This window comes from Pagrus pagrus (genome assembly GCF_965226575.1).
Source record: "Pagrus pagrus genome assembly, chromosome: 12".
NCBI lineage: Eukaryota > Metazoa > Chordata > Actinopteri > Spariformes > Sparidae > Pagrus > Pagrus pagrus.
Window position 1 is genome coordinate 557,347 of NC_140196.1, and position 25,000 is coordinate 582,346.

At 47.1% G+C, this 25,000-nt stretch overlaps 1 protein-coding gene across 2 annotated transcripts in view; it reads left to right on the forward strand.

The window, feature by feature from the left end:
- Positions 1-25,000, forward strand: part of pex5lb (peroxisomal biogenesis factor 5-like b) — a 40,692-nt gene that overhangs the window by 1,133 nt on the left and 14,559 nt on the right. Inside the window, exons 2-4 of one of the 2 annotated variants that reach the window (XM_084369424.1) lie at positions 13,657-13,752; positions 21,183-21,297; positions 22,693-22,965. In XM_084369424.1, coding sequence (XP_084225550.1) covers positions 13,657-13,752; positions 21,183-21,297; positions 22,693-22,965 — 484 coding nt within the window. The remainder of the gene's footprint in view (positions 1-13,656; positions 13,753-21,182; positions 21,298-22,692; positions 22,966-25,000) is intronic. The other variant, XM_084369425.1, reaches the window with a different exon arrangement.

The following is a 25,000-nucleotide window of genomic DNA, read 5'->3' on the forward strand; positions in this document are numbered from 1 at the left end:
ATTGTGACAGTGTCACAACCCCGAGACACGACTCGTGTCCTGCCTGAGTTTGATCCAGTCGGTCCGATAACATTTGGAAAGTCTAGAAGAGCCGTGAGATTCAGTTATTTTAATCCTGGGTGCTAAACCAGACGTGAGCCGGCTCAGTTGGCAGAGCGCTCTTCGGGTCGCATGACACGGACGATCTGAGCGTTTTATCGCAGGGATTCAAACTTTTTTGGCTTCATGCTCGACTGAGCAGCTTTCATAGGACTGAACGGGGCTCCGTCAGCTGACTGTGACAGGGAGAGGGGTCAGGCCTGGTGCTAGCTGGTTAGCATGCTAACTTCAGTACATAAGTCTGCATCACAGAACAGAGACGTCTTTGACACGTCAGACATTTTAGAAACATTATTTCTTCATTCTGTTGAAAATGTTTGAATGTTTTAAACTAAAATTTGTACGTAATTCACCTTTAATATACATTTTACATGATGTGTCTGTTCTCAGATTTACATATTAAAGTGAAAACTTACATCTAACTTTGAATGATAATCTGCTGCGTTTCACTGTCAGCTGGTTCAGGAGTCGTGTGTAGTTACTGCTGCTGTTTCCTGTGATGCTGCTTCATAGTAAAAGCTTTAAATGACTGAATAACAGGGGGCTTTTATTGTGAAGGATTCATAGGAAATGAAACGTGTGTAACCTCTGTTAGCGGTGATTCTTTGATAGTAGACTCACCTTCAGGCAGGCAGCCTGCGGTGAGTCGAGCCAGCAGAACCAGGCTCCTTTAACAGAGACGATAAGTTCACTTCTGTCTGCCTTTTAGTGAATTATTGAGGTTTACAGACCAACATGTGACCAAACTGTGACACTCTAGCGCCCTCTCTGGTGTAGGAGTGTAACATCCATCAATCCAGTGATCAAAGATCTGAAATCACTGATATAAAGTGAAAACATCGCTCCATATCTTCTTCTTTAAGATTAGACTTCATGTTCTCTGTGTCACTTGTCTGGCCGTGTTGGGTCCGTCTCTGATCCACCACGGCAGCAGAGCTGATAGGTGTCTCTCGTGTCTCTGTGGACCTCCACTGGCTCCTCTGCGTTGTGTATCTGCTCCGGTCGGACTCTTCTGGAGCAGATACACAAGGCTTCTGTTTCTGCAGGAGCATCAATTCAGCCAAATTCAGCACAGAGCAGACAGGAAGTCACACAGCGAGACAACAATGTAACTTCCTGTTAATTTTCATAATAAAACACTCTGTGTTGACGCAGCATAACAATCTAAAAAAAGAGACAAATCCAAGCTCGTCTTCTCGCCCTCCGGTGAGGAAGACTTCTTGTTGTTGTGTTTATAACACAAACGTATGACTGCGGTCGCACGTGATTCTGTAATTATGGCGGGAACTCCTCGGCCTCGCAACTCCAGCGGTCCGGCAGTTCTGCTGGACTCAAAACTGCTGGACTCAAAACGCAGCTGGTGGTGGTTGATGGACGACGGAGCAAAACTGTAGCGGAGCCGTTCTGCAGCGTACATGAAACCAGTGGAGCTCCTGGTGAGCGTGGATGGATTGTTTTTGGTGGTTTTTGTAGAAAAGACAAGTCAACAGTCAATATGAGCTTTAATTAATGAACGGGTGAAGGTTCTGGTGACCAGGAAGTCACGCTGACTTCTTTTATTCTCGCGTGTGAACAGAAAAACGTTCCTGAACCTTTTAGTTCCTGTTTGACGTTCTGATCGTTCAGCTGACGTCCGTCTGTCTCATCAGTACATTTATTCACAATAATATGACTGAGACAGGTGAGAAGAAAGTATGATGTCAGGACATGAAGATAAATGATTTTTATAGATTTTACAGGAAAACAAAGAATCAATGAGCGAGAGCGACACCTGCTCAGGTGTTCTGCTTATTTTGTCCAGAGTTAAAACGCAGCTGATTGGATGTTTGAAGAGAAACAGCTGACTTTGATCTGCAGCAGCAGAGTGCACATAAAACAGAGACACACACACACACACACAGACACACACACATACACACACACACACACACAGACACACACACACACACACACACAGACACACACACACACACACAGACACATACACACACACACATACATACAGACATACACACAGACACATACACACACAGACACACACACACACACACACACACACACACAGACACACACACACACACACAGACACACACACACACACACACACACACATACACATACACACAGACACACACACAGACACACACACATACACACACAGACACACACACACATACACACACTATGAAGGTATATCGATGTCAAAACAACCAGAGAGATGCGCAGCAACGTGTGTGTGCACGCATGAGAATTTTGTTGTGCGTGTGTGCGTTGTTACGTGCAGATTGTATTTCACGCGTAACAAGAAGCTGCGTGCATATGAAGCAGCGTGCGCACGTCTGTCTGTCACTGTTTGACAAATGTTGTCACGCGTTCACACACACGTGCGGTCGCAGTTTCTGATGTGCGACCGGAAGTTGATCTGCACCGTGCGCAACACACCGCGTACTTAGACGCCTCGCGTAGTTGGACTTTTCATTTTATTGAAGTGTCGTCAACCAGGGGAGGCAGCAGTGAGCCAGACACTGCTGCCAGCATTATAAAAGAAGAATGAGACCTCCTCTCTGTAGGCTGACTCGTCTCCCTTTGAGATTAGTCCGACAACTGTGGTGTCGTCAGCGAATTTGACGATGATGTTGTTCCTGTGGGCCGGACTGCAGTCGTAGGTGTAGAGGCAGTACAGCAGGGGACTCAGCACGCAGCCCTGTGGTGACCCGGTGCTCAGTGTGTGGGTGAAGGAAAGGTGGGGGCCAAGTCTCACAGTCTGGGGTCTGTTGGTCAGAAAAAGTCCTTGATCCAGGTACATGTGAGAGGGGGGAGGCCCAGGGTGTCCAGTTTAGTGATCAGAATGTCCGGGATGATTGTGTTGAATGCCGAGCTATAATCCACAAAGAGCATCCTGACATAGCTCTGCTGTTGTTCCAGGTGGCTCAACACAGCATGCAGGGCTATGGCGATGGCGTCCTCTGTGGATCTGTTCGCCCGGTATGCGAACTGGTGGGAGTCGAGTGTGGGGGGGAGACAGTTTTTGATGTGCTGGAGAACCAGTCTCTCGAAGCACTTCATGATTATCGGTGTGAGGGCAACAGGGCGATAGTCATTGAGGCTGGTTGTGGGTGACTTTTTTGGTACAGGGATGATTGTGGTGGATTTCAGGCAGGTGGGGATGCCAGGGAGAGGTTAAAGATCCTTCAGAGGATGTGGGACAACTGGTGGGCACATGCTCTGAGCACCTTGCCAGGTACTCCGTCTGGGCCAGCAGCCTTCCTGGGGTTCACTGTCAGGAGCACATGCCTCACTTCATGCTCTTCTACAGTGAGTTGGGTGGTGCTGGAACCTGATGGGGGTGGGGGCAGGGCTGGAGCAGATGAGTGTCGCTGTGGTGACTCGAAGCGAGCAAAGAAGCAGTTGAGCTCCTCTGCCAGCGACTCACTTAGGTCTCCTGATGTCACATCACAGCCTCTGAAGTTTGTGATGCACTGTAGACCCTGCCACACCTCCCGGGGTCTATTGCTGGCGAGGTGGGACTCTATCCTCCTCAACACTTGTAAGTTAACCACGCCCCCGCAGTTGATCAGTTCATTGAGAACTGCTGGGACCGCTGGAGAGGTGCGTTAGGTTTGTGCACCTGAATAGCTGCAACACACTCCCGGCCGATGAGAGTCTAATTTTATATATATTATTGATGCAGATCAACTTCCGGTTGCGTAGCATCAGAAACTGCGACCGCACGTGTGTGTGAACACATAACATCATTTGTCAAACAGTGACAGACAGACGTGCACACGCTGCCTCATACGTACGCAGCTTCTTGTTGCGCGTGAAATACAATCTGCACGTTACAACGCACGCACGCACACACGCACGCACGCATAACAAAGTAATCATGCATGCACACACACGTTGCTGCGCGTCTCTGGTTGTTTTGACATTGATTTACCGTCATAGTTACGCGTGACATAGTTTGCGCACGTCATTTCCGCGTGCATGTGAGCGTGTGACAAAAATGTTCAATTATCTTCATGCGAGCGTTAATGTGTGCATTCGCCAAAAAACGCATGAATGTTACACGTAGTCACTACGCGTCATGTGATTACCGGCGTGCAGCAGTCATCACGCGTGAACGTGCGTGTGAACGGGGGACCATTATAAGTCAATGAGGAAACTACATTACACGTCAGGCGCTGCTCGCTGCACAGGCGTCAAAGCACGCGCGTGTGACACGTTCAGTTGATACGTGCGCACGCAATATGACACGATTCTACCGCCATAGTCTGTGTGTCTGTCTGTGTGTGTCTGTCAATGTGTCTGTGAGTGTCTATAACTATAAAATACACTATACTCACTGATATTAAAATCATCTACAGTTGGACACGTCTGCAGACGTTGGTCTGTTCCTCACACTGTGTTGGTCTGTTCCTCCTCTGCTGTCTGCAGTTGAAGCTTTCAGTCTGACTCATTGACTCTGAGATGAGCTGTAATCAGAGTTTATTCAGCCTCTGTGGAGAATGTGGCCACATTAGATGAACGTATGAATACAATGCTGTCAGGAGCTGGTGGTATAACAGAGGAGACTGTCAGCTGCTCTGCATGTGTTAGTGATGGTGGTACCGGTCGGGTAACAGACACGTGTCCAGTGGAATCGAGGGTTAGAAGCAGTTTCGTCCACATGGACACTTCTGGCGGTAGGTGCCTTGTGTTGACCAATCAGATGGAAGGAGGAGCTGATGGTGTCTGATTACTGCAGATGTTCAACACAGTCCACCAAACTACTGGTGATGTTCATGCTGCAGACACTCTGCTGACAGAGGAGTCCTCCTGCAGCTAATCAACATCTAACATGGACCCGTGAAATGTGTCCACACTGTGAGGGACCATCAGGCTCATATTCAACATGTTTCTGTCAGACTCGCATAAAATAAACTCATTTAAAGTGCGTGTAAAGCAGCAAAAAAATTGTGTTATGAGTTTGTCACACCACAGTAGCATGTATCATTGACCACTGAGCCAAATTTGAAAGATTAAAAAAATTGCTAAGTATATAAAATTAGGTCTCAACATCATGGAAAAACAAGCACTTCTCTCTGCTGTGAAACGCTGGGGGCGTGTCAGTTAGAGGCGCTGGAACCACGCCCACCGCGGGAGGGGAGCCCTCTGTGTACTGCACAAGGACGTAGCCTAGCAACAATGGAAGCTAGTGCTAGCAGCATCTCTGAAGGACCCAGCACCACCTGTTTGAGCCATCAGAGCCAGAACCTGACTCTGAGTCCGACACTGATAGTGCTCAGCCTCGTTCCTCACAGTCTCCATCAGAATGGTAATTTATTTCCCAGTAATTTAAACCCCAGTCTACATATAATTCCTTGTCATAGCTATATTGGTGCACATAAAATATTACCTGTGGATTATCATTGTGCTGTCAGATGGACTCGCTCAGGGAATCAGGACAAATCATGTCATGATTAAATGCAATAACATTTGCTAACATTACATGGGCACGATGTAAAATCACTTCCAGGATTTGCACCTTCAGCAAAATGCATTTAATTAAACGAATACAATATTTATAACATAAGCACTCACTTACACTGGCGGGCACGTAATGCCGGTGGCGGAGATGAGAGCACCTACTGTCGGCGGGACAGAGAAGATCGATGGCGGGCACCATAATGTGCCTGCCATCGATCTTCTCCGTCCCCGGCTTGCATCCTCCCGTCCCGCCGACAGCGGCTGCTACCATCACGGCCACCGGCATTATGTGCCCGCCACCGGAGATGAGAGCACCTGCTGTTGGTGGCGGGCACATAATGCCGGTGGCCGTGCTGTAACTATCGGGGGTAATGTGGACACTGCAGAGAGGGGTGTTGGTGGTGATTTTGAACTCTCCACAGTAGCTCCTCTTGACAACATCGATCCACCATTTCCTTACGTTGTCTCGGTAGGAGACTTAAATAGGCTAACTGAGCCGTTACCCTGGCCTGCACACTGTGGCATTCAGGAAAGATGCATGAGCTACGTGGAGGAGACATGACTGGTTAGCTAGCTGCAAACTATCATAAGCGATGCTATCCGAGACTCGAGAGCTAGTGGAAAACCACCGAAGCTAATGCACTGAACGTATTTATACCGCTTCCGCAGCAGGGCGGGGTTTATGCTAACGCGGCTATGATTTCTGATCCGCCCATTAAATCCTGAACACAGAAATGTTGAAATACAGTTTGGCAGCCTAGCTCCATAACTACATTATAAATGGCTGAATGGCTTTTTACATGTTTTAAGGAAATACATTTATAACCTATTTAATGTGATCAGAAGAAAATGGCTGAATTTGCTTTACACGGACTTTAAAATGTGCTACTTGGCTCTGATGCAACATCCTGTCACACAATGTCCCGCCCACAACAACATCTGATTGGTTACACATCGCAATTAACAGCCTATAAACAATAAAAGATATATTTGTAGCTCAGAGGAATATATAATATAAAGCAGCATCAGGAACACACTTCATGGTTGGTCTCTTCACTGGTTGTTCTAACATTTCCTGTCCGTCATCTGTTATCTCTGTCTTTGATTTCTAATAATCGGTATCGACCCTGAAAAAGCCTCGTCAGTCGACCTGCCTGATATCAGAGCACCTCCTCCTGAAGCAGACTGTGTCCTCTGCAGGCTCCTGTACTGTAGTTACAGTGTGGAGGACTGAGGCACACTGAGCCACAGGGGAAACACTCTCATACAAGATTAATTAGCAGTGACGCTGCAGGATCATTGGACGATATAAATACCTCAGAGGTCAAATATTCCTCCGTCAGCTGACCACACCGCTGCTGCTGCTGCTGCTGCTGCTACTGCTGCTGCTACTGCTGCTGCTACTGCTGCTACTGCCACTGCTACTGCTGCTGCTGCTACTGCTACTGCTGCTGCTGCTGCTACTACTGCTGCTGCTGCTGCTACTACTGCTGCTGCTGCTGCTGCTGCTGCTACTGCTACTGCTGCTACTGCCACTGCTACTGCTGCTGCTGCTGCTGCTACTACTGCTGCTGCTGCTGCTGCCACTGCTACTGCTGCTGCTGCTGCTGCTACTACTGCTGCTGCTGCTGCTGCTGCTGCTACTGCTACTGCTGCTGCTACTACTGCTGCTGCTGCTGCTGCTACTGCTACTGCTGCTGCTGCTGCTGCTGCCACTGCTACTGCTGCTGCTACTGCTGCTACTGCTACTGCTGCTGCTGCTGCTGCTGCTACTGCTACTACTGCTGCTACTGCTGCTACTGCTACTGCTGCTGCTGCTGCTGCTGCTACTGCTACTACTGCTGCTACTGCTGCTACTGCTACTACTGCTGCTGCTGCTGCTGCTACTGCTACTGCTGCTGCTACTGCTGCTACTGCTACTGCTGCTGCTGCTGCTGCTGCTACTGCTACTACTGCTACTGCTGCTGTTGCTGCTACTGCTACTGCTGCTGCTACTGCTGCTGCTGCTACTGCTACTGCTGCTACTACTGCTGCTACTGCTACTGCTGCTGCTGCTGCTGCTGCTGCTACTGCTGCTACTGCTGCTGCTGCTGCTACTGCTACTGCTATTGCTGCTACTGCTGCTACTGCTGCTGCTGCTGCTGCTGCTGCTACTGCTACTGCTGCTGCTGCTGCTGCTGCTGCTACTGTTACTGCTGCTGCTGCTGCTGCTGCTGCTACTGTTACTGTTACTGCTACTGCTGCTGCTGCTGCTGCTGCTGCTGCTACTGTTACTGTTACTGCTACTGCTGCTGCTGCTGCTGCTGCTGCTACTGCTGCTACTGCTGCTGCTACTGCTGCTGCTGCTACTGCTACTACTGCTACTGCTGCTACTGCTGCTGCTGCTGCTGCTGCTACTTCTACTTCTACTAATACTACTGCTACTGCTACTACTGCTACTGCTGCTACTGCTGCTACTACTGCTGCTGCTACTGCTGCTGCTGCTACTGCTACTGCTGCTACTGCTGCTGCTACTGTTGCTGCTGCTACTGCTACTACTGCTACTGCTGCTACTGCTGCTGCTGCTGCTGCTGCTACTTCTACTTCTACTAATACTACTGCTGCTGCTGCTGCTACTGCTGCTGCTACTGCTGCTGCTGCTGCTACTGCTGCTGCTGCTACTACTGCTACTGCTACTTCTACTTCTACTAATACTACTGCTACTGCTGCTACTGCTGCTGCTGCTGCTGCTGCTACTGCTGCTACTACTGCTACTTCTACTTCTACTAATACTACTACTGCTGCTGCTGCTGCTGCTGCTACTTCTACTAATACTACTGCTACTGCTGCTGCTACTGCTACTAATACTACTGCTACTGCTGCTGCTGCTGCTGCTGCTGCTACTTCTACTAATACTACTGCTACTGCTGCTGCTACTGCTACTAATACTACTGCTACTGCTGCTGCTACTGCTGCTACTTCTACTAATACTACTGCTACTGCTGCTGCTACTGCTACTAATACTACTGCTACTGCTGCTGCTACTTCTACTAATACTACTGCTACTGCTGCTGCTACTGCTACTAATACTACTGCTACTGCTGCTGCTGCTGCAGTGAAGGACGACGTCTCGCTAGTGACTCTGAGCACTCTCAGATCAGACTGTGGGTCAGTCTTCAGGGTCTTCTTCAGGGCCGATAACTGACATGTAGGATCAACATTCATTTACAGTAAAAATAAAACTCTTTGTGTCAAAGTTTCAAACAACCAGTGATTAAATAATAAGAAAAGTTTTCTGTTACTTCAAACTTCCTCTCCACTTCATTTATTTGATAACTTGTATCTTTTATTGTTTATAGGCTGTTAATTGTGACATGTAACCAATCAGATGCTGTGGGCGGGGCATTGTGTGACAGGAGGCTGCATCAGAGCCAAAGTAACACATTTTAAACTAAATGAGATTATTTTACCTTCATTCTGACAGAAACTTCTCTGATACTGATGATCAGCCGGGGAAGATAACTTGTCCAGGTGATCACAGTTTGTTACATGACCTTGTTGATGATGATGGAGGAGTAATGAGATGCAGTATCAAAGTTTGATGCCTCTGATCGTGTGTGTAGAAGGAGGCGAGCTGAGCTGATGTGGAATGACCCAGCTGTAACTGTAACTGTAATGTAACTGAGGTTGTAACTGTAACTGTGGTGCTGCGTCAGCGTCGCTGTGAGGAGGCTCGCTGTGTTTGTGGAGCTGCTGGAGAAGCAGCGAGCTCAGCTCTGCTGGGACTCTCCGGGCTCATGGAGGACTGTTTGCTCAGCACAACAGCAGGTTATTTTTAGTCCGGCAGCATCTCCACACACACACAGAGACACACACACACACACACACACACACACACAGACAGACAGACAGACAGACAGACAGACACACACACACACACACACACACAGACACACAGACACACACACACACACACACACACATATTAAGACGTTCAGCTTCCTTCGGACTGCTCTGATCTTAAAACAGGCTTCATGTGTCTCTGTAACGTCTCATCTGCAACATGACATCACCAAACTGTCCAAGCAGCGACTTACCTGTCAGTCCATGTGACTGTTGAGGACTACAGGTGTGACAGTGACCTCAGCAACCTGAAGCACATGTTTGACAGTTGCAGTTACCTGTCGGAGCGGTACACTGACTCTGATTGGTCTGTTGGAGGACAGAGTCAGGTGAACCAGCTGCTGTGACTCTGACGGATGGACTCAGTGTTAGTGGTGTCGGTCCATCAGAAGTGTCGTGTCTCTGCTCTCTGCGCTCCGTCAGAGTCGGGCCTGTATTTGAGCCGGTCTAATAATAAAAGCGTGGATGATGTTTTATTGATAAAGTCGTTCGCCTGCTGCGTTCACTGAGGCAGACTTCACTCCGTCAGCCTCGTCTTCCTCCACCAACACACTCGACTCGTCTGAACAGAAAACACTCTGATGTACAACAGGAACGAATGTGAGCTGGAGGCTTTTAGTTTAAATGGACTGATGGATGGAAACACGTCACTTCTGCTGCTTTGAGTCAGCAGAACCACTTTAATAAACAGCAGTTTTATCCAACGTGTCCAGATCAGATCGCACTGATAGCAATTTTTTTTTAAAAGTCGGACCTGCAGACTCCTTTTCTGTGCAGGAGCGGATCAGTGTGATCATACAGCAGCAGCCGGCAACATATTGTGGTCATACTGACAAGATGCACATGCAGCGTTTTTTCTCTCAGACACTTCATCTCAGAGCTCCTGAGGACAGTCAGTGCAGGAAACACCATGTGGACACGCACACTAACTCCTGTATTTACTGTAGATCCTTCTATCGAGGGCGTCTCCTCGTGTCTTTATACTCGTGTGAAGATTATTTAGATATTTGAATCTGGATCATATTCTTGGATATATATTTTGTATTTTTGCATCAGGAACCATCTTATTTCTGAAGTTATCTGTGGATAGTGAATAGAATAGAATTGATTTGTAACAATGGTGCGCTCGTTCGATCCCACAGCCCCAGTGGTGTCCCCACGAGGCTAAACATGTCCTGGACCTGGACCTGGAGACAAAGTACTGTATCAGTGCAGTACTGAGGTAGTATCATTACTGTATGTTGAAGTATCAGTGCAGTACTGAGGTAGTATCATGAAGGTTAAATGTCTCCAGCTGCTCACTGCTGTCAGAGAGAATATACTGTGTGTGCGCGTGCATGCGTGTGTGTGTGTGCGTGTGTGTGTGTGTGTGCGTGTGTGTGTGTGTGTGTGTGTGCGTGTGCGTGTGTGTGTGCGCGTGTGTGCGTGTGTGCATGCGTGTGTGTGTGTGTGTGTGTGCGTGTGTGCGTGCGTGTGTGTGTGTGTGTGTGTGTGTGTGTGTGCGTGTGTGTGTGTGTGTGTGCGTGTGTGTGTGCGTGTGTGCGTGCGTGTGTGTGTGTGCGTGTGTGCGTGTGTGTCTGGTGAGAAACGATGCAGGTCCAGTTTGATTTGATGTGTTTGGATGTTTATCAGGATTTAAAACTCTGGAAATCAATGATTAAATTATTAATGATCACGACGTCAGAAGTAGAAAGTGCAGCTGTGCAGAGCAACACATGTCGTCACCGGTGTAGACGTTTTATTACAAGAACACAACATGAGGGGAAGAGTCTGATCACAGCTGGAACATCAAGTAAACCATGTTTGTCTGAGCTGTCTTACACTCAGCTGTGCATAAAAACGATTGTTTCTGTTATCGGTTATTTTATCGGCCATGAGAGTCAGGTAATTATTTACATTTACATTCAGGGCATTCAGCAGATGCTTTTGTCCAAAGCGACTTACAGTAAGTACATTTGTCACAAGAAAGACACACCACATATCACCATCGATAAAGTAGAAAAGATAGAAACAATATTCAAGCCTTCATCAGAGCAGAGTAGCTGCTATTTAACAAGGATACCTTTCATAAGTGCTGAAAGTGAACATACAAGTGCATATGATGTTTTTTTTTTTGTAAAGGGAGTCATGCTGTGCAGGTCGAGGTGAAGTCTGAACAAGTGAGTCTTGAGTCTTTTGCGAAAGATGGCGAGTGACGCTGCTGTCCTGACGTTGGTCGGGAGTTCGTTCCACCACTGAGGCGCCAGAAAGAGAAGAGTCGGGAATCGGCTGATAAAAACCCATATCGTGCATCAGTGTCCGTCCAAAACTACACTTACATTACCTTGGAACATTTCAGTAGCAAGTTTTGTGAGTAACTAAACCTCAAAGTTCAGATCTGAGCAGTGAAGAACACAAACTGTAGTTTGATTGATTGGCTCACAGTATTGATACAGAGTCATCAATCAAAACCAATAGTTTTGTGTAAGTGTGGACTTTTGTGGCGTACAGTACAGTAAAGTGCAGGGTCAAAGGGCAAAAGTCATGAGGTGTGGTCAGGTGCACTGAACAAAAAGATGGTGCTGTCATTTTAAATGTTTCCATGCGTACAGTGATGTCACTGCAATAAATGTCATGGCACAGTGAAGCAGTAAAACTAAAAGCTGTGGCTATAAACTCGACAGGCCAGAGGAAACTCTCCAGAGGAAACAGGCCTTGTACACATTAATACAGACATTTTTATTATATTTTTTAATAACTGATAATTCCCTTGTCTGTTTTAAAAAAAACTCTGTTTTACAAAATATCTCTGAACACATGAGAACACAAAAACAAATACAAACACTGAAACAGGTGCTGAGCCAGCAGGTGATTAAATCTACATCACCGATACGTCAGAAAGCAGAGAAGAACATCCTGAACATGCTCAGTGAACGTCTCCCCCTTTGGCTGTAGTGGCTTCAAAACATGAACAGCAGTAGCTAATTATTCATTTATTATCTGACACATACTTCCTGAACTTTGATTTAACACCTTGCACACCCCCGCGGTGTTACGGAGGAACTGAAAGCTAACGGTGACGACCAGGTGGAGGTGCTCCTGACAGAGAGCTGTGATGGGAATGTGTGAACTGAGATGTGACGTCATTTTACCCCCAAACGCTCTGTTTCACATGTACACAGATAGAAACCAGAGTTAGTTACATGTGCACAGAAGGCCAAGCGCATAGAAAAGGCTTTGTTTTAAGAAAAGCCTGCGTCCGTGTGTGAACAGCCACAGGATGAACGTTCTGGTTTTTAAATTCTGATGGAGCTCAGGATTCATCAGGACAGCTGCTATACTCCACTATGATGGAGGCAAGGTCCACCTGCTGAGAACCACACCTGTCCATCAGTGAAGTTGAATGCCACCTGCGATACACCAGGTCCTGGCACACCTGGCTCTATGGAAGGTGACACTCTGATTGGTTTAACTTATGTTACGCCATAAACACGCCCATGACCCGTGAAGAGTCTTGATACAGCACCTTTCCTCCCAGATTATGCATTGTTTAACTAGCAGAAGGGGCTGGACACGCCCTATAAATAATTTAAATAGGGCCCCTATGAGGTTCAACCTCTGACCTCTGACCTCTGAGCTCAGCTCAAACTCCACCTCTGTCTGTTTCCTCTCTCTGTATCTGTGGAGCAGATTCATGAAGCTGTAGCACCAGAGCTACTTATTTTCTCCTCATCGGACTCGTCTTCACATCAGAAGTCTGTTTGCAGCGGCTCATCTTTTATTCAGGTCTCCTGCCGTCGTGTCTGATCTTGACTCTGTGTTGTGATGAATCCACCAGATTTCAGATATTTAAAATCAAACTGATCAAGTCAGGAAACATTTGAAGTCTCAGTTTTGGGGCTTCAGTGAGAAACGTGATGTTTTAATATTCACACTCAAATAAAAACTAGATCATCGTTGTGTTTTCTTTTTCTTCTTTAATAATTTATAATTCATTTGCTCTTCGATGTCATTGAAATCATTTTAGTAGTTCATGCTGTGTGCGGTCCAGCAGCCACATGCTGCCTGGACTGTTTCTGCTTCCTCCTCAGAGACTCAGTCATCTGACAGGAAGTGACCTCATGAAGCCTTTCAAAATAAAAAGATAAAGCACTCAGTAAATCAGACTAACACTTGTTTTGAAAGGATGTGACTGAATGAATGAACCTGTCGATCTGCCTGTTGTAGGGGAAAGGGGAAAGGGTCGTTGCCATGGTGCTGAAGGAGCTTCCTGGTAAAAAGGCATCCTCAGAAGGAAACCCCCTCCTCACCGTGACAACCAAGGTTGGCATGACGACCACGCTTGTTTGTTATTTTAGAGTTTTTTCCTTTTGTTCTTTTTTTTATAAATTCTTTCTTTTTGCTTGTTTGCTTGAACCTCAGAGCTGCAGCTTCATGTTGGATTCTCTCTTCCAGCAGAGATTAAATAATCTGACAGTTAAAAGACAATTCATAATATTTTATAATAACCTGTAACAATTTCACGAGACTGAAACCCATCAACAGTGAATGTAAAACGTGTGCGTCCTGTTTGAAGCTAGGCTACTTTGTTAGTCCGATCAAACACAGCCTGTTAATCAATTTAATAATGAATCATTAAAAATACATTATGTTTTTAATGTAGTGAGTGGTCTCACTGAGGGAAAATTAAATTATACATAGATCAAAGAAATGAATGCATTAAAAAGGATCAATAATCAGATCATTTCCCTGAAAGGAAACATCATTTATTGAGTTTAAAAGTTTATTGTTGATGTTTAAAACAACAAAACAATGAGCAGAGATGAACTGAGTGTAGATACTTGTGTAAAAACAGACTCTGGTAAAAGTAATCGAGTACAGGCTCTGACATGTACTCAGAGTATCAGAGTAAAAGTCTCCCTCTGAAGGACATTTGTGGTCAAAGCTAACTGAAGCTCACGTCATATTAATATAATTCAAAGACTATTAAAGTTAAAGGTAGAGTCAGTAGGATTTGTCCCAGCTGTTCCTGAACGCACCACAAAGATAGTTGATTGTTGAGTCTCATTCCCAGGACGTCAAATAGCCACATGTTGGGTTGGTAAAGCGTCCCGAGCAGCAACAAAGAGAGAAAACAAGAAACTCTCTGCAGATACGAGACACTAACACGCCTTTTCTCCCCATTCAGCCTCCCTCTCTGTCTGTTCACATCTTTCACGTCTTTGTTTCGTCTCGCTGCGTCTGCCGTGCGTGATGTGCTCTGATAGGTCGACATCAGTCTGGTGATGTTGGGAAGGCGGCGTGCGATGACGCCAAATAACAATAATCCATAATTCACCTCAAATGCATCAAACTAAAGTAACGAGGCTGTTTGAAGCTGTGAGGAGGAGAAAGTTCAGATGTTTGTGTTCAGATGTAGAGAGGGAAAGTCTCAGAGATACTCAGGTACAGTACAGATACCTGAAACATGTACTGAAGTACAGTACAGATACCTGAAACATGTACTCAAGTACAGTGATGAAGTATTTGTACGTTGTTACTTGCACGCTGGTGACAGCTGTGGCCCGAGGCATCTTGTTTTTTGGGCTGTCCGTCCGTCTGCTTGTCACACTGTTGTGAACACAATATCTCAAGAACATCTCGAGGGAATTTCTTCAAATGTTCACGATGACTGAAGGAGGAGCTGATCAGACTTTGATGTTCAAACGTCACTGTGACCTCACAAAATACACATTTACTCAAGAATTCATGCGATAATTCCAATAAAACTTGACACATAAATGTCTAACAGGGTCAGAGGTCAACTTCACTGTGACATCATAATATTCTGTAAACAGCCACCTGACGTACGACCATGAGGAGTTGATTCTAGTTTGTTGTGAAAATCAAAATTATGATGCAAAAATGATCATTTAGGCTAATTGAGAGTCATATTGTAATAAATGTCACAATAATCACTAATCATAACAATATTAATGAAATGGTCTTATCGATGATTATTATTATTTGGTAACTAATGATGATATTCACTTAAATCTTGAGGCCTCGTGTCCACAGAGTGTCTTCAGTAACGTTCTGGCTGCGTTCAGGAGCTCTGAGAGACAAAACGCTGCACGTGCGTCTCGTCTCTATGACAACAATACATTGACAGCTGCCGCTGTATGATGGACTCTGATCCTCTCACTGGAACCTCTCACACAGGTTCACTGTCTGTTTTTTATTTGATATCATGACATCAGAGTGAGGAGGATGTGGGTGATGACATCATCCATAGGAGACAAAGATACAGTGAATATTATCGCTGAGGCCACGAGACAGAAGAAGAGCCGCGGTGACGTCACCACAGCCTTTCTGACAAGATGAGAGATCTTCAACTCGGAGCGACGGCGCTCAGATAAAAACACTGTGTGGACAGAGGGCCGTATTTATTTGTTATTTGCTTTGTTTATGATATAAATAGTTTTTTGGGCTAGCTTGTTAGCTTCGTCGCTAACCCCTAAATTCCACCAGATCCGTGTTGGGTCCGTCTCTGATCCACCACGGCAGCAGAGCTGATAGGTGTCTCTCGTGTCTCTGTGGACCTCCACTGGCTCCTCTGCGTTGTGTATCTGCTCCGGTCGGACTCTTCTGGAGCAGATACACAAGGCTTCTGTTTCTGCAGGAGCATCAATTCAGCCAAATTCAGCACAGAGCAGACAGGAAGTCACACAACGAGACAACAATGTAACTTCCTGTTAATTTTCATAATAAAACACTCCGTGTTGACGCAGCACAACAATCTAAAAAAAGAGACAAATCCAAGCTCGTCTTCTCGCCCTCCTTGTTGTTGTGTTTATAACACAAACGTATGACTGCGGTCGCACGTGATTCTGTAATTATGGCGGGAACTCCTCGGCCTCGCAACTCCAGCGGTCCGGCAGTTCTGCTGGACTCAAAACTGCTGGACTCAAAACGCAGCTGGTGGCGGTTGATGGACGACGGAGCAAAACTGTAGCGGAGCCGTTCTGCAGCGTACATGAAACCAGTGGAGCTCCTGGTCAGTCGGTACAGTCAGAGTCCGTCTGTCCGTCTCCTGACTGTGTGAAGCAGTTTATACTCGGTGATGAACCACGACTGATGTCAGGTGTGAAATGTGATGTCACAGTTCTGATATGGTCAATAAATAGATATTGATCAGTGATCAGAGTGTAAACAGTGTGTATTGATGACACCGGTGGAATAATGATGACCTGTGATCTGAGTTTTAACTTTTAACTCGTCTTGTTTTCCTGTTTGTGTTTGAGTTAAATGTGTCTCTGTATTCTGAACTCGTCTGTTTCTGTGACTCCGACGTCCTCGCAGATGAAACCAGTTGTTTTCTGGATGTTGGCTGAAGCGTGAAGTGAGATCTGATCAGGGTGGATGTTCTTTACTGGGCAGCGGAGCCGTCGTGCTCTTTCACAGGATTAAATACAAACATATTCCAGTTGACATGTGGACGAACACGGCTGTGTGGATTAGGATTAGGAAGGCAGACACACACACACACACACACACACACACACACACACACACAGATCTGATCAGGTCATATCAGACCTCAGATTGAACCAGTGAATTAAATGCTGTACTTTGTCCTTCATTTCCCAGAATGCCTCCAGTCCTCCAGAAGAGCTGGCAGCAGTTTGAAGTCATGTTGGGAAATAAATATTCAGATGGCTTCATGTCTGAGTCTGAGTCTGAGTCTGAGTCTGAGACTGAGTCTGAGACTGAGTCTGAGTCTGAGACTGAGTCTGAGTCTGAGTCTGAGACTGAGTCTGAGTCTGAGACTGAGTCTGAGACTGAGTCTGAGACTGAGACTGAGTCTGAGTCTGAGACTGAGTCTGAGACTGAGTCTGAGACTGAGACTGAGTCTGAGTCTGAGACTGAGTCTGAGTCTGAGACTGAGTCTGAGACTGAGTCTGAGACTGAGTCTGAGTCTGAGTCTGAGTCTCTCAGCGAGGGCTCTGCTGACGACATGCTGCTAGACAGGATATAACATCAGTGACTACAGCTTCTCTCAGCTGACCTGACCAAGACTGAAGCCCCAATCAGAGACGACCAGTTTAACAACAGTAATAATCAACTCTGATGCTGTTAGCAGCCCGGCTACAGCCAGCAGCCCGGCCACAGCCAGCAGTCAGGCTACAGCCAGCAGCGCGGTTACAGCCAGCTGCCCGGTTACAGCCAGCAGCCCGGCCACAGCCAGCAGCCCGGTTACAGCTAGCAGCGCGGTTACAGCCAGCGGCCCGGTTACAGTCAGCAGCCTGGTTACAGCTAGCAGCGCGGTTACAGCCAGCGGCCCGGTTACAGTCAGCAGCCTGGTTACAGCTAGCAGCGTGGTTACAGCCAGCAGCCCGGTTACAGTCAGCAGCCTGGTTACAGCTAGCAGTGCGGTTACAGCCAGCAGCGCAGCCACAGCCAGCAGCCCGGCTACAGCCAGCAGCCCGGCCACAGCCAGCAGCCCGGCCACAGCCAGCAGCGCGGTTACAGCCAGCTGCCCGGTTACAGCTAGCAGTGCGGTTACAGCTAGCAGTGCTGTTACAGCCAGCTGCCTGGTTACAGCCAGCAGCCCGGCCACAGCCAGCAGCCCGGTTACAGCTAGCAGCGCGGTTACAGCTAGCAGCCCGGTTACAGCCAGCCGCCCGGTTACAGCTAGCAGCCCGGTTACAGCCAGCAGCCCGGTTACAGTCAGCAGCCTGGTTACAGCTAGCAGCGTGGTTACAGCCAGCAGCCCGGTTACAGTCAGCAGCCTGGTTACAGCTGGCAGCCCGGTTACAGTCAGCAGCCTGGTTACAGCTAGCAGTGCGGTTACAGCCAGCCAGCCAGCCATCTTTCTATCACCCTCCCTCTTCTCCTTCTTCACGCCTCCATCAGCTTGTCTTTCTGTGGACAGTTATTCTTGTTCCACTGTTACCTGCAGATAGTGACGGGGGACGATGACGCCTCTTCCTGTTGTGGTTGGACGCACTTCCTCTGTTCTGTAATACGACCTTCATTTTTCTGGGAAAGATGCAGCCTGGACTCAGCAGAGTATCACAGTGACAGGGAGGGTTATATGGACCCGGTCTGTACGTGGATGGTGTCGTGTTTACTGCAGAATGACATGTTGAGTGTAACAGTGGTAACATACAGATGAAGCGTCAGACATGTTTTCTGTCTGTGGAGGACTGTGGAGATGTTTGGACGCAGCTCAGCCGGATTCAGTTTGATCTCCTTCAGTTCTTGTTTCTGACCCGTCAGCAGCGGCTCACATGAATGAAACATTTAGAGAGATTGTGAGGCTGAAATCAGATTTAAATGTTTATGAGTCCTCAGCTGGTTTCACACAGACAGCCTTCTTTCAAAAAAGCTGAACCTTCAGAGGATCTCAGCGTGTCAGACTCATCTAAAAACATCTCATCGTACTCGGACCAGTTATCACACTCAGTCACTATTAAACATGTGAAGTTTATTGAAGTTGTATCTTGTCAGAATAAATGTTGCTGTTAGTCTGTTTCTCTCTGTTCACATCGCTGTTTGTGTTTGTATTTTGACATTCTGCTTATTTTTGTCATTTTATTTTGTGTCACTACCAGAACCGGTTTATGCTTTAATGCTCAAGAACACGTCTGGTGTGTCATCCTGTCGACTGCTGCCGAGAATACCCAGTCTGCTCTGATTGGTCGGCTCACACATGCCTGCGCCAGAATTGCACAGAACAGAGCAGGAGGCTAAGTTAATTCTTACGTGAGAAACTAGCTGCTACGAATCAATAATGCCAATGTCTGACATGGTGTGATGTCACAAAGGCACAGAATTAAAGGCGGGACTACTGAGGAGGCGTTCAGGAGCAGTGTGTTAGGCTTTGACCTCTGACCTTTAACACTGAAGGACAGGAAAACAACTAAAAAGTGTAATATGTCTCCTGATGGTTCAGACCAAACGTGAAGACAATATTCACCTCGTGTTACTCACACAAGTTTGATCGTGGGATTCTTCATGTTTTTCAGCGTTACTCTCGCAGCACCCAGCTGGTGTCCAGGTCCCAGCTGCAGTCTGTCCATCTGTCTCCACCGAGGCAGCTTTTTAATTGGTGTGTTAAAAATCAATACATAGTAACTGTGAGCAGCAAGTAGATGCAGACTGAATGAATCTGTCTCATCACATCAGTCTGAACCAGAACAAAGAGATTTCTCTGTGATCCGACGCATTAAATGGATCAGAAGCTGAAATAACATCATCGTAACGTCGTCTTGTAAAAAGCCCGAACTGATGCTGCGTCAGGTCTGTCGGCCTGACGACAAGTGAACTACTTTAAAATGTTTGTTCTCTGAATGGAGTTCAGATCGATCAGAGCTGTGCTGAGACGTATGTCCATGACTTACCAGGTCGTCAGACTTCCTCGCTCACTTTCCTCCACAGCAGCTCCTTCTCTGTCCTGCCTCAGTACAGCAGATGTGTCATCGTGCAGCTCTGTGTCTGCAGGCGGCAGGATTACTGATTATTATCCTCCATTGTTGTTCATGAATGTCTGGACATCAGCGACGTTAACGTCATGATAGGGCTGCACAATTCATCGAATTTTAATCACGATCACGATTTTGGCTGACACGATTAAATGAAGACGATTGTCGCGATATTAACATTTAAAAAGCGGCTCTGCTGACACCCCGTCCTGACAGACAGCGACGCGACAGCGAGCGAGCGAGGAAAAGTGATCAGAGTGTGTACTTTACAATCAGCCTGTCCTGACGTGCCGCGAGCGATGTCACTCCATCCAGCGACGGCGGTCAACCCTGAAAAAATCGCTCACTCTGTCTATCTGGACGACATTTGGCGGCGGTGTCCCGCCCCGACACTTCTACTTCTAACTTCCTAAACTCCTTCTCTTTTCAGAGTTGTGTCTGCGCCACAGGGCAACACAACTAACTTATTCAACCACCTGAAAAAACACCACAAACCCAAATATGATGAATGCATGAAGGCCGAAGCTAAGGCTGGTCCACTAAATCCGTCCGTGTCCAGCGCCGACCCAGACGACCCAGACGACCCAGGCACTTTATGATTGCACTCTGCAATGGCATGTTTATTTTTTGCCCTTTGTCTTGGGTACATTTTATTTTATTATTTATGATTTATTATTGTTTTAAGTTTCAATTTGAAGCCTTGTTCACATACGGTTTGTTTAAAAAAGAAAGTGCAATAAAAAGATATGTTTTACCGAACATGATGAATAATCGTGCAGCCCTACGTCATGACGTCAGTGTGAACGTCAACGCTGATACTTTCAGACACAGCGTCACGACAAATCCTCACTTGAGTTCAGTATTTTAAACTCAGTAGACATAAACAAGAATTTGCTTCTGTTCAGTGACTTTGTGTGTAATCACCTCACGTTTGGTCTGAACACACCAGTAAAACACGGTTCTGGTCTCCACGATCACAGATAGAGATGATCTGACTTCTGGTGAGAAGCAGTCGAGATCGTCTCCGCAAAACCCTCTGAACATGTCTCCAGTGGTGTGACTCGAGCTGAGGTCGGCCGTTTGGCAGCCGTGTTGTCTGTAATAACTCCACCTCCTGATGTGACAGTCAGCTGATATTCATATAACGTGAAGGTGACCCGACCCGTTTGGTACCAGTGTTAACCTGCTGACGTCTTCATGGTTGCTGATGTGTTGGAGTGAATCAAGTGTTGATGATAGACTGAGTGCTGCTCTCTGCTCCGTGTCTCTGCTGCTGTCTGTCTCCAGCTGGTCCGAGAGCAGCAGGAGAGTCGTCCCCTGCTGAGTCCGTCCATCGATGACTTCCTGTCAGAGAGCCGGAGCGACGCCCCCCCCACCCGCCCCCTCACCTCCAACACAGCAGGTAGACTCTCGCTAATTATCACCTCCTCACCCCCCCTCTGTCTCCCCTCTGTCCCCCCCCATCTCTCCTCCTCTCTCCTCTCCTCTCCTCTCCCCCCCCATCTCTCCTCTCCTCTCCCCTCCTCTCCCCCCCTCTCCTCTCCTCTCCCCTCCCCCCCCTCCTCTCCTCTCCTCTCCTCTCCTCTCCTCTCCTCTCCCCTCCCCTCCTCTCCCCCCCCCTCCTCTCCTCTCCTCTCCTCTCCTCTCCTCTCCCCTCTCCTCCTCCCCTCTCCTCTCCTCTCCCCTCCTCTCCTCTCCTCTCCTCTCCTCTCCTCTCCTCTCCTCTCCTCTCCCCCCCTCTCCTCTCCTCTCCTCTCCTCTCCTCTCCTCTCCCCCCCTCTCCTCTCCTCTCCTCTTCTCTGACCTCTGTTTTTGTTTCTGTTTCCTCCTCTAACTTTGTGCCCTTGGCTGTCCTCCCTCCTCCTCCTCCTCCCTCCTCCTCCCTCCTCCTCCTCCTCCTCTGTGCCCAGCTGTCACCTGTGTCTCAGCAGGTACCTCGGCCATTAATTAACACCTCTGACCTCCTCTGTGCTCCTGTCCTCCTCCTCACATTCATTCACAGCGTTGTGATGTTGAAAGGTCGCTGTGGACGACGAATACATGAAGAACGATCTGATATTCAGAGGCTTCATTGATTATTGCGCTAAAAAAAAAAGACAAATACTAATCCTGTTTCCTCTGAAGCTTTCTTCACTTCATAGCAAGTTCTGTGACGACTGACGTTGAATGAAACTTTATGAAATTATTGTTATAACAATAATTATTATAAGTGTGTACGTCAGGACTTCACATTTAATCATCGTCTCCTCCTGATGATATAAAGTCAGGCTCAGCCATCGTCTCCTCCTGATGATATAAAGTCAGGCTCAGCCATCATCTCCTCCTGATGATATAAAGTCAGGTGAAGTCTCGTAGTCCACAGAACATTTCTGGAGCTTAGCAGTAAAACAGAGTTGCAGCGTTCTGCTGAACACCTGAAGCAGCTGGAGATGATTTAAACATCAGGTGTCTCCACACAGCTCGTCTGCTGTGATCACAGTCTGCAGGAGAGAAGATTTAGCATCAAGTAGTTCTGCTGAGCTAACACTGTTAGCATCAAGTAGTTCTGCTGAGCTAACAGTGTTAGCATCAGGTAGTTCTGCTGAGCTAACAGTGTTAGCATCAGGTAGTTCTGCTGAGCTAACAGTGTTAGCATCAGGTAGTTCTGCTGAGCTAACAGTGTTATGTCGAGGGAATAAATTACGTGTTAAAATCAGTTTGTGAATTCTTGAAACTGAAATCATCAGATTCATTGAGTTGATATCGTTGGCGTCTGGAAACATTTGAGCACAAACACCAAACTGTCGTCCTCCTGCAGTTCTGTCCACGGCTCTGGACCTGGTGGACCTCAGCGAGCCGGGGGAGAGCAGCGGGGGCAGCAGCGGGGGCAGTAATGGTGGCAGCAGTGGCAGTACCAGCGTCGGTGGAGGCAGCAGTAGCAAGGAGCAGAGGAGGAGCCCTCTGAGGAGGAAGGCCAGCTCGAGGAGCCCTCGGCGCCGGACGAGACCTGACGAGACGGAGCTGATCCAGGTGGAAGTGGAACACCTGCCTGCCAGTCCCAGAACACCTGAGAGGATCTCACTGGACTCAGGTGCCACAGACTGACGCAACACACACGTGACAGCAGATAATCAACATGCTTGTTTCTGGTCTTGATGAGAACATGCAGCTCAAATATTCATATTTAAATGATACCAGCTTCATAAGTGAGTCACAACTGTGTCCCAGTCACTTCCTGATGACATCATCAGAAAACGTCCATAAATCCAGTTGTAAACCAGAGAACAAGACTCCTTCAGTATCAGAGTAATCTATTACATCCATGGGTACAGTGCAGACAGGAGCAACAGCTCAGTTAGCAGTGTGAGCTCTGTAGCGTTCATACCTTCACATTCTTCTGTTTTTATTCTCTTTTAAAACATTCAGTTCATCACGTCAGTGATTGTGTTTTCTGTAATCTCAGACTCACCAGCATCTTATTTTTCCCTGGACTGGGTTGAAATGTGTCCTGAACATCACAGATGTTATAACTCTCGTCACTTTTTTAGAAATTATATATTTTAATGGATGTTTTCACACCTTCACTGGCTGCAGTATCACATCCAGGGGTTTTATTTCACAGGTGTATATCTGTTCTGTGTTGACTTCATGTGTTCTGTCTTTGTCTTTGTTCCACCTGTCACGTGTCTTTTCTGGTCAGAAACTAGATTCACTGTTTGTACAAAAAGATTTACAGATATAAAAAGTAAGATTCAAAGCACACCTGACAGGTGACCATCAGGACGTGGTCATGGTAACAGACTCCAGATCAGCTGCTGTCAGACTGATTTTAGCTGCTTGTCTGCATGTTGATGTTCATTCAGTTAAAAGCTTGAACTCAGTCAGTTGTGAGTAAAAACCAGAGGACGCTTTTACTGTGATGAGGATTTAACTTCCTGTCTCCCTCTGTGTCCCTTCACACCCAAACAGTTTTTAGGACTCTTACTGTTTGATTAACATGTGATCACAGTCAGTGCAGACCTGCCAACATGTACGCATTTTTCGTACTCGGCACGCATTTTGACCCTGAAGTACGCTTGTACGAATTGCTGCTCTCCACGTACAAGTTGAATCTATGAAGTTGATTCTGCCGCTGAGCCACAACAAGTGTGAAAAGCTTTTGGCCAATCAGAGCGCTACATCTTAACACCCTCGCCCACCTGCCCCTCCGAGCCAAATGCTGCGCACGTTCAATTCAATTCAGTGCCTCAAGCGAGCCAGGGTGGCCGGATAACCGATCCCTCTCCGCCCGCTTGATGTCACTGCTAATCGCCTGCATCCCTACAGATCTCAGCCAATGCAAACAGCACTGAAAAGGTCAAATTAAGATGTTGAGTTTACCCGACGGTGTTGTTAAAGGATAACTACCGTTTTTTACAACCTGGGCCTTATTTCTGGCAAAATATATGGTCATTTACTCACCCAGATAACTTTGGTGTCATTCGGCGTCGTTCGGACGAAATTAGATCCAGTGTAGCGGCGATATATCCATATAATGGGAGAGATGGGGCAGCGACACACAGCCTCTATATAACGCATTATCTGCCACGAAACTAGTTCATTTCATCAATATTTTGTTATGAAATGCTAGCGCTATTAGCCTCTGAGTCCGGGCTCGTCTATTGTCAACATCCGGGGTCTGTAGGTTGATCTACTACCTCTGACCTGGAAGATGTCGTCTCTGAGCTGCGCGCACCCGCGACAGCGCAGCTTGTTTACCTGTAGCTGCTGCTGCTAGTTTGACCCCGGATGTTGATAACGGACGGGCCCGGACTCAGAGGGGAATAGCACGAGCGTATCATGACAAAATATTGATGAAATTAACTAGTTTCGTGGCACATAATGCGTTATATAGAGGCTGTGTGTCGCTGCCCCGTCTCTCCCATTATATGGATATATCGCCGCTACACTGGATCTAATTTCGTCCGAACGACGCCGAATGACACCAAAGTTATCTGGGTGAGTAAATGATCATATATTTTGCCAGAAATAAGGTCCAGGTTGTAAAAAACGGTAGTTATCCTTTAACCACTCGTCAAAGGTACTGTGTGTGTGTTGCAAATAGTAGTGTAGCGCCAGTTAAAATG